Source organism: Pygoscelis adeliae, unplaced genomic scaffold (assembly GCF_000699105.1).
Source record: "Pygoscelis adeliae isolate BGI_AS28 unplaced genomic scaffold, ASM69910v1 Scaffold172, whole genome shotgun sequence".
Lineage (NCBI taxonomy): Eukaryota > Metazoa > Chordata > Aves > Sphenisciformes > Spheniscidae > Pygoscelis > Pygoscelis adeliae.
In genome coordinates, this window is record NW_008824338.1 from 4,645,984 (window position 1) to 4,655,988 (window position 10,005).

The 10,005-nt window shown below is 44.0% G+C and overlaps 1 protein-coding gene across 1 annotated transcript in view; it reads right to left on the bottom strand.

Annotated features, from left to right (window-relative positions):
- The window catches only part of NHSL1 (NHS-like 1), a 108,616-nt gene that overhangs the window by 5,665 nt on the left and 92,946 nt on the right, over positions 1 to 10,005 (bottom strand). Inside the window, 2 exon segments of the mRNA XM_009319094.1 lie at positions 1 to 407; positions 410 to 2,182. Coding sequence (XP_009317369.1) covers positions 1 to 407; positions 410 to 2,182 — 2,180 coding nt within the window.

A 10,005-nucleotide genomic window follows, 5' to 3' on the forward strand; every position in this document is an offset into this window, starting at 1 on the left:
GCAATGTGGAGGAGGTGTTGGAAGAGGAGGTGGTGGAGGAGGTGCACCAGAATCTGGAGGAGAGCTCAGGGCGGGATCCAATTTCTTCACACTCACACTCCCTTCGGTAGATGTGTTTGAAGAAAGAGAAGTGGAGGATGAAGACATGGAGACTGAAGACAGAAGAGAGGACTTCCTTTCAGGCACTTTAGGCTTCAGCTTGGATTTCCCATTTCCTGATGATGCAGATTTTAAAAATACAGGCACTGGAGTAAGCGCAGTGGGTGTATTGGACTGGCTGGGGGACCCACTCGATGGCGATGTGACTCGGTGGGATTTCTCCGGAGAAGTGCTCTCTTCTTTGGCCAGTCCACTGGGCACTTGCGGCACAGAAGCCCTTGAGCCATCACTGAAGTGGCTGGGGGGGCGCTGAGAGCAGACGATGTACTGGCAGAATGGGTCACTGAGGATTTTACCTGGTCGTCTGCCACTGCGGCATAGTCGCTGTAGTAACCCCACTGGTCAGCGTACTCTGACTTGATGCTACTTGTTTCACTCTGAGAGGGAGTGACTGTGCAGATGGAGTACAGGTTTGGAGCAGTGGTGGACATCATGCTGCTGCTTGCACTGACCGAGCTCTGGCTGCGGGAACGCAACACCCAGGGATCCTCATAATCACTGCAGGGGCTCTGGGAAGGGGAGCTGCCATTTTTGCACTTGAGATTCAACTGCAGAGAATGCTGGAGGGTGGCAATGAGGGTTTCATCAAGTACCTGTCCATTGGACTGGGCTTTTTTCTTGGGCACCCTTCTGAGTGAGTCTGTTCTGGATGGTGGCAAAGGCGGCTTCTTTGCCTTTTTCAGAGAGATGTTTCTTGCAAGGGATTTGTCACCGTGGCCTGTCTGGTTATCCTGATGTTTCTTCTCCTTTCCTTCAAAGACATTTATCACGCTGTCTCTGGGGTTCCCAAAACCATTAGTATTATTGCATGGCATGTCTGACTTCAGTCCAGAGTCCATATGCATGGAACCGTAATAACCATCGTGGTCCACAGAATACAGAGAAGTAGAATCGTCCCTGACCGAAGTCCTCTCCAGGCTGCTGCTGCTCACGTTGCTACCAGGAGTGGCACAGCCTGGTGTGGTGCAAACCACCTTTCGTGAAGGAGTCTCACTGTTTTCCGCAGACTTGTACAGCCAATGCTCTGTGCTGTTCACTGCTGCTTGTGCTCGCTCCCCTGAATAGCTAGATTCACTCCTACCATCGCTGTCCTGCGAAGGGTTTGGTAAAGCAAGATTGTTCCTACAGCTGTAGCTAACGCTCTGAGACCCAGCCTCTGCGTTTCCAGGAGTGCTAAGAGAGACAGCAGAGTCACCAAGGGAAAGCATCATGACAGTATTAGATGGGATGGTGTCTGAAGTCTGTGAGTGACGCGTGGAGCTGCTCTCGCTCCAGTTACCGCTTGAAGAATGGTGATCTTCTTTCCCACTTACTGCACTGCTGGCAACAGGACTGTCTCTTGGCTTTGGGTAGGCAGCAGAGCTGGTAATTTTACTATCCAATGATCCAACACTCTGGGCAGTGTGAATAACGATAACTTCTGAGGAGGACGACAGTGTTGCGTTGGGTATGATGCTCGTTGAGTAGGTGGCATGAGGAGAGACCACACATGCTGGGCTTGCGGACTTTTCGCTATCATAGCTTCTCACCTCTTGAGACTTTGGCCTCGACAGGGTCCCCGTCGTGGGATTATTCCTCAGATGCACAACACTATCATCCACTTGCAATTTACTTATCTGGTGGGGTAAAGTGCCAGCGATGTCTTCTGTATGCCTAGAGATGCTCTGTGTCTGCTCTAGGGACTGCAGAGACACTCTCGCACCAGCCCGAGGCAAGCTGTGAAAACCTATGTCGCTATTTTGGCGAGAAGCAAATATAACTGCAGCGGAATCACTCATCACTGACATGTTTCCAGATGAGCTGGAGAACTGAGACATCTGGGCTGCGATGCCTTGTCCTTTCTGCGCTCGTATTCTTCTCATTGAAGGGGGCACAACTTTAACCTCCTCCGTCTGGCAGCTGGTGTCCTTGGTTTCAGAGCGCTGCATAGCGGAGCGATAGCTGTCTAGTCTCCCTAGCGTGGAACAGTGATCTGGGACATACATCGAATGCCCTCGGAAATCACTTTGGCCAGTGCCAACTGCTGGAGTCAAAATAAAATAATTATTCCTTGAAGCACAAATGCACATTTATCTTCTTACTCATTTAAAAACAACCCAGCAAACAGCTTGATCCCCACGCTCTTGAAGGTTATGCCTTCTGAAAAAGCATCTGCAACAATGGATTTTGCACAGGCATCGTGTGTTTTCTGCATTTCTCTTCCCTTTTTCCTTATTACCAGGGACCTTCTGCTTACAGAATCGTCTGCGTTCCTGCCGCACATTCGACACATGAAATCCTCTGTTTATGACATGGTAATAATTTCCATAGTAATCAGTTATGTCAGAAACCAAGTAGCACTGTTTGACTTCCAGTAGGCAAAGCAGCAGGAACAGACAAAAGCCTGAGAAACGTGAAGTGTGTTTCCATGCTAATGCCTCATGCAATAAAGAAAAGGGGAAGGAAATGTGGAGACTAATGTGAATAATCAGATCTGCTTTTTAAAAGCATTACACTTCAGAAAGAAATTTTCAGGAGACACGGATAGCTCTCCAAGTCTTGCAGTTCATCTGAAAGGAGGCTAACACAGTGAAACATGCATTGTTTTACCACAAATAATACATATGCTGTAACAGCATTTATAGAAAGACATTATCCAACACTGCAAAGAAAACCATTAAATAACATTTCTCCATACAACTACTTTCTATTTTTCATAAAGGAAAAACTCCAAGAAGCAAGGAAAAGAAACAGCTAGTACTGATGGTCGTCTCATCCTCAGCACCGTCAGGAAATAAAAAATAACTGTACTTTTTAAAATGAAGTAATAATCATATATTGGCATAAAGAAAAAACTTTGAGGACAATGGAAAAACAGTTTTAGTTCAAAATATAGTTATCACTGGGTCAGTAGAAAGGACTCTAGGGTTCTTTTAAATTTACATTTTTATTGGTAGCTGCCTTCTAAAACCACAAACCAGAGCACTGCTTCAAAATTAGTCTGTGTAAGGCTGTTGCTTTTCAATTCAGTTGCATTACTGTATAAATAGCAGACATGAGAGGCAGGCGTGCTGCTGGAGATGCTTGTAAGGATGCTGCATATGTCACTGTGGGGGAAAATTGGTTATTTCAAGTCTCCGCCTTAAAGCTAGTCTCGGGAGCGATGAAGTAGCACGCCTGATAGGACTGTTCTCCTTTCATATTTACTATATGGAACTGGATCAGGAGGATAGGTATTCTTATCATGCAGCTTTAAACACCACTTAAAGGACATTTAATTATCCTTATTCTTGGCAGGCAAGAGAGGCATTTAGGATAAGGAAAAGAGGGCTCTGAAAAGGCTACAGTGAAAGCAGCACACACAAAAAGATTGTTTACTTCTTTTCCCCAGGCACATAAGTAGTCTTTCAGCAGCTTGAAGCCTATTTAGTTTGCTTTGTGTAGATTCTCTTGCTCTCATGAAAACGGAGCCTCTTTCTGCTTCTGGTAGAGGTTTGCAGCAAAGCTAGATACTTGGATGCTGGCAAACATCTTGGATAATCTAATATGAGGTACTGTCAGAACAGATGGACTACTGCAGCCAACCAAGAGAGGTATTTGCATATTCTGTATACAGTTATTAAGAACTGTACAGTAAGAAAAATAACTTAATTTTGCTTTCCATGTGTATTTTTTCCATAGAATCGGGTTAAGAGAGAGAAAAACATCAAAGTAGACATCACGAATGTTTCTGGAACTGTGATATCACTGATAACAACTGTTAGCCAATTAAAAATAGCCGATAATAAAAATCTGCAGACTAAATTATATAAATAACCAGAGAGATGGGGTATTTTTCTTCTTTCTACCGCTATGGAATGTATAGACACACACACACACACACAAGACAAAGGATGGGGCTTGTGGAGAATGAAGCTGTCAGCACTACAGCAAGTATCTAATACCATCACATACTGACCTGTGGCTGAGCGCACCTCATTTCAGTATGCAGTACATTTGTATTCACAAAGGAAGCTAAATGCACTCCACTTCACAAGCAGCGTAATGCACACGGACAGTTTATGCTTGTTTAAAACGTTACTGCTAGGGAAGGCAGATGGCAAAGCAGGACAACACTGGACTTGCTAACCTCCCCTTTCCTCCTTCCAAAACCGGGAGTGTCAGAATGCATTATTGGGACATACTGTTTATTGCAAACGCACAGTGATGCTTTAAAATGTCTGAAATACAAAATTAAACCTTGGTGCTATATCTAAGCTACTAAATGAAAGAGGCCAAGGACCTTTCTTACGTCAATCCAAGCTAAGTTCTTTTCCGGCAAGTACCAAAATGCCTGGGGGAGCAGCTCCTGCCCCATCCCCTGGCACCCATGCCCAGAGCCTGGGAAACCGCTGGCTGGCCCAGGCCAGAGCAATGCCGGAGGAGCACGCTAACAAGAGGGCAGCATGAACAACTGCAGGACGCTGTTCAGCATCACTGCTAACCCTGTGTTTGTTACTAGAATAGATGTAACTTGGGGTCCAGTCGAATATGCTCATGGAAACTGCATAAAGTGACTCAACAGCAGTAAACCTTTACAACCTCGATACTGCAGGGAAGCCTGTCAGGGCAGGTCTTTGCACCAGTGCGAGGCCTCTTGTAGTTAGAGTGGTTCAGAGCCCAAATAAATACAGGGTTCAGAGGCGGCAAGACAGCCAGTCTCAGAAGTATAAACTACAGGGCTACATCCTTCAATCATTATATGGGATATGGTCAGGGAAGGGTCTTCTCACGACTGTTGCTATTACAAGAACACAACTTTTGAGGTTTTAAATATTTTTTGTAGAAATGCAGCATATTCTGAAATCACTTCAGCTTTGTTTTTGGCTTTACATGTATGTACAATCTCATGCAAAGCTGTGAGGATTTATAATACAGCAATTGCTCTTTTTACAGTTCCATTTCCTGAAGAGGGACAACAGAAATCTGCAGGGAAAATGGTTCAAAAAAACCAAAGGAACATTTAAGGCTCAGGTATTCTCTTAAAATGTTGAGGGTTTTAAGATTTTGGTGGAATTCAGAGGAGGGTAGCGAGGAGTATTTTGTTTGCAATTTACAAATGCACTGTAAAACCCTCACTCACTTCCAGAGTAACACTAAAAAGCAAGGGTTTTCAAAAATCCTTAAAATCAAATCGCCTTTGTTGGTACTGCAGCTAGAAGATGAACAATCCAATTCTAAGGGACAGCTCAAACCTTTAATTGACTATTACATTGAAAATGCTATGTCTCAGAAAACCTCTACTTAAATAAATAGCAGTCAGAAGTTACAAGATTTCTGCAACACCAAAATTCTGGAACTGAATCAGAGCTTTTAAGAATACCATCCACAAGTCCAGGGTTGCAGGGGCGATGTTTGAGCAGACAGCAGCAAAAAATATTGCAGAACTGGACATCAGGTTACAGATGCTGAACGTTATGAAGTCGGAAGTGGCTGTGATTGGTGGTACAACAAATGTGGCTGAACGTAATTAATAATCGTCTTGTCTGCATTTTATATTATCCTGTGTCCAGTAGCCCTGCAGCCAGTGCTATGTCCACCACAGGAGACACTCCCTTCTTCTTTATTACCCTACTTCTTGCTATGCTGAAAATATCTTTTAGGGCAAATGCTCTTCCTTAATGCACATGTTCAGTGTCCACTCCAGCAGCAAGTAAAGAACACTCGCTATCTGGAACAAGCAAAACATGCAACATATTTAACATCTCTTGCATGGAAGCACAGAGAAGAGGTTCAAATGCGTACCTTAGCTCCAAGCGCTTGATCCAAGATAGGCATGTACAGGTTACACCAGTTTTCCCTGACTCTGGTAGTTACTGGTGTTGCTCATTAGAGATGACGGGGACTGAGACTGACTGCAAATTTGATGGAAAAAAGAGAGTGTCTGCATGTAATCCCTAGGGCCAGGTACTAGCTACACTGTCTCCCTGTGACTCTGGCTGATCTGCTGGCACCAGCAACTTGCTGCAGAGAATCAACAGAAAGGTCCTCTGCATTGAAATGAGTGTAGAAAATTTTGAGAGCATAAAAAGAATGTGCATTGATATCACAAAGAACATGCTTGTTTCAACTAGCATATAGAAGTAATCTCCCTTCCCAAACTACTTCTGACTAATCATTTCTACTATAAGCACTTGTGCCACAGGCACATTCCTAAGATTTGTTGCTTTCATCTTCTCCTCATGCCCCACCTAGCAATCCTCCTCCAAACCTGGTGACCTGGTGGCCAAGTCACTCTGCAGGCACCACAAGTTCCAGTGTTACAAAACCCCTGAGAGATTCTTCATCTATTTCACCCTACTACTTACGTACCAAATGATTTTTAATAGACACTCAACAAGAAACAGACAAGTACATAGGGCTTATGGTAATTTTAAGGAATTTTCACTGTGCTGCATGAAGCATCCGTAATCTCTCATAGGGGAGAAATATATTGCAGAGAATCCTGTGATACTTTTCAGTACTGCCAGCTAAAAAATATCCTGAATCCTTGCATATATCACTGCCACCCTGAAAGGGAGACTTTTGATGAAAATATGGGGAATTTAAGTTTTCTTGATTCTGTTCATTTCACTAACTAAACAGCCTCTGGTAAAGATTATATTCCTGGCATCTCTGTCTTTCATTCCCCATTATCAAAAAGCAGATGACACATACTTTGTAACACCCTGATCTCCAGATGAATAGTGCTGGAAACATACAGCATTGAGAAACTACAGCTATAAACCCAGTATTAGTTAAAAGGCACAGTAACTCAGAGAGGGATTCTCTCCAAAGACTGTTAAAGTTGCAACTTGAAGCGGGATGCAGAATTACTTGGCTTGAACAGCTGGGTATTTGCGTGGTATTTCTGTAGGACCACTGGATATCTGGGACTCTTCTTACCTGTGGGACCAATAACTTGAATGACTCCTAGTGCTGAAGGGACTAATTGGAAAAGAGTATCAATTAAGAGTCTTCATTAGACCAGCTGAGTTCCCAAAGATCAGAATGACTTATGTGCCCCCACGTTGCTGAGATGGAGTTGTTTGCTCTAAAGCATATCAAAGGAGAAGCTTTAACAATCCCAAATGATACCTGGGACACTGGCTGGTATCAACAGGAGGTCTGAGCTGTGCCACAAGAAAGCAAATGAGGGACTGACTGCTCAAGTGTCAGTCATATCCATCCTGATGACTGACAGGGTGGCCTATAGGTGACAACTCATTGTGAGCTACTGAGAATGGGAGGCAGGAAAATAAGCTGAAGAAAAGCATATGAGGTCCTTCTGATCCTCTGAACCCTTTGGTTAGGAAGAAGAAAAAAAAGTAGATGGAGGAAAAAAAAAATCATAGAGCCGTAAAGACCCTGAATTGCACCTTAAGGTGGGAAAAAAAGTATTGAAATAATTCAAGGAAAGTACACACAGAACATAATTTAGAAGACAGTTTTTGAAAACCAAAAGAGGACAGAAACTTTCTGTTTGATTAAGGAAAAGCAAAATGCCTGGCAGAAGAAGATATCAGAAGGTGGAAAACTTGAAGAGGGTTTCCTCTCCCCTGCTTTGATGAGGCATGTTTACTTGGAAGATGAACTGTGGTGGAACTGATACCCACGTCTGGGACCTGCTCCTCCTGCAAGACAGAGAGGGGGTCCGGGACACCAGAAGCTGTCCATCAGTGACTGGGACTGTGCCGGTGCACAGCTCTGGAGGAACACTCACAACCAGATACCTGGTGCCTTCACAAGAAGAAAATTAGTCTGAGCCAGACCCTAAAGCACTGACACAGAGAAGGGACCATGGAAACATGAAGGCATTTTGCTGCATTTATTTCATCTGTCGAGTTGGAATGCGTGAAGGAAGCTGAAGATAACCAAGAGCCAAGAAATGAGCAAGGCCTGCGACAGGTTCTCTCAGAGAGCTGCTCATCTCTACCGAACTTCTGCTTGGGAACCATCTTCTTGCCTGAGGGGAGAATACCGGTTTGCATATAAGGTACCATCTGAAGAAGACAGCTAGAGGGGATGGATAATGGCAACACAGAGCAGAGAAACTGAGAGCACAAAAACTTGAAGTAAAACACCAACTCAAAGTTTCTCGCCCTTTCTGCAGTTTTGATCCAACATTTGACTCCATTAAATACATATATAATATTAATGTTCTGTAAGACAATGAAGGTAATTCAGAGGTATGCAAAACTAATTTTTCATTGCTGTGTTTGGCAGAGGGAGGAATGCTTTGCCTTCTCCTCTTACTTTGGTGTTGCTCTGCTAAATAAGTACCGAGAGGGTCCTGCTGTTAAAAAATAACTGTTCAGAAAATAACTGGCATCTCTAAACTGGTAGGCATCTCATTCTGTTTCAGAATCCCATCTGTCACCTCGCCATTTTATTTACGCAGCATTTTTTATGCGGAAGTTTCCAGGCTACACAGAAGAGCCTGGTTCATCGCTGGAAGACACCTGTGAAAACACGGCAGTATTACAACGCTCAAAAGTAGGAATGTTTAAAGATGCTTTCAGCACATGCCTCATGGGTGCAGTTAATGATTCCTTTCAGTACGTTTGGCTAAATTCTACAAGGGTACCACGGCCGCTGAGCTCAGGCCAGTAATCAGCGCAGGCTTTCTCTTCTGTTTGGTCTTTTTTGTTCCAAAGGAGCCAAAGCAGCCAGGGGAGAACCCCAGCAGCTTGGCCCGGCAGAAGCTCTTCCAGGCTCTCTCACAAGAAATGAAAACAGTTCAAGCTTGGTTGAAGCTTTGAGGTTCTCTCAAGTTTCTGCTTCCTTCTGAAGGATAAACAAGAGGTAACAAGAATCTGCTGTATGTGTTGGTTATTTAGCCTGCGCGCAGCAACTTTGGTGTACCAAGGGATTTTAATCTTTGTGTAAATATTATAACCATTCACAGCAATGCTTTAGGGGAGAAACAAGGAGATTTATTCAGCTGAAACCACAGGGAGAATGTCAATAGGCACAATGCAATTGCTTGATTTGGAGTTTAGTCCGGATCCTTGTTCCGATCAAATGAACTGAGGAATGTTTTAAAACAACTCGTTGTTTGTTTTGGGACAGGGTAAGAGAAATAGGCTACAGAAATATTTGGGGAGTGACAGGGGAGAAGAGGCAGAAAGAGCACTGAACAATGATGGGGGAGACTTAATTTATTCCCAGTCTTGCCAGTGGCCTGGTGGGTGACTCTGGCTAAGTCACTTCACTGCAGCATGCCTGGTTTCCCCATCTATAAGATGAACACACTGATAACTGTTCTGTTTTCAAGTGCACTTCGTTTCTAGTGATGGAAAGCAATACACTAACAGGATGGATACTGCCATCAGAGAGTTTTCCTGGCATACATTTTGCTGTCTGGACAACATACAACCACCACGGAAGCAACGTGAAGCTCCTCAGACAACTTCCACCGTAGGGCAGATGGCTGAAGCCCTATGTGCCTGCCGGTTGTGGGCCAGGGAACCATCCAGAGAGAGCTCCTACAGGGATACACTGCCAGCCCTGATATTTCCGCAACTTAAAATAGGAGCCAAGGAAAACCTTCAAGCAGTGCAACATGAAATGTGCTCAGCACAGAGATGAAAGACCGAAATCAAGACCATAAAGCCTGTCACCCTCAGCAAACAGATTGGTAATGATCAAACTTCTTTTAAGATATTAATTGAAGATTTCTTTTTAAGATAGATGCCAACTGCATTCTCAGTTTATTCCACCAGGTAAACTACAGTTGATGCCTTCAAGCATTAAACATCTGTCTGAAGTGGTCACAAATGTAACCGCAAAGTTTTGGAAATGCTGCCAGCAGGAAGCATTCTCCACACATTCACCCAAGTACAGTCG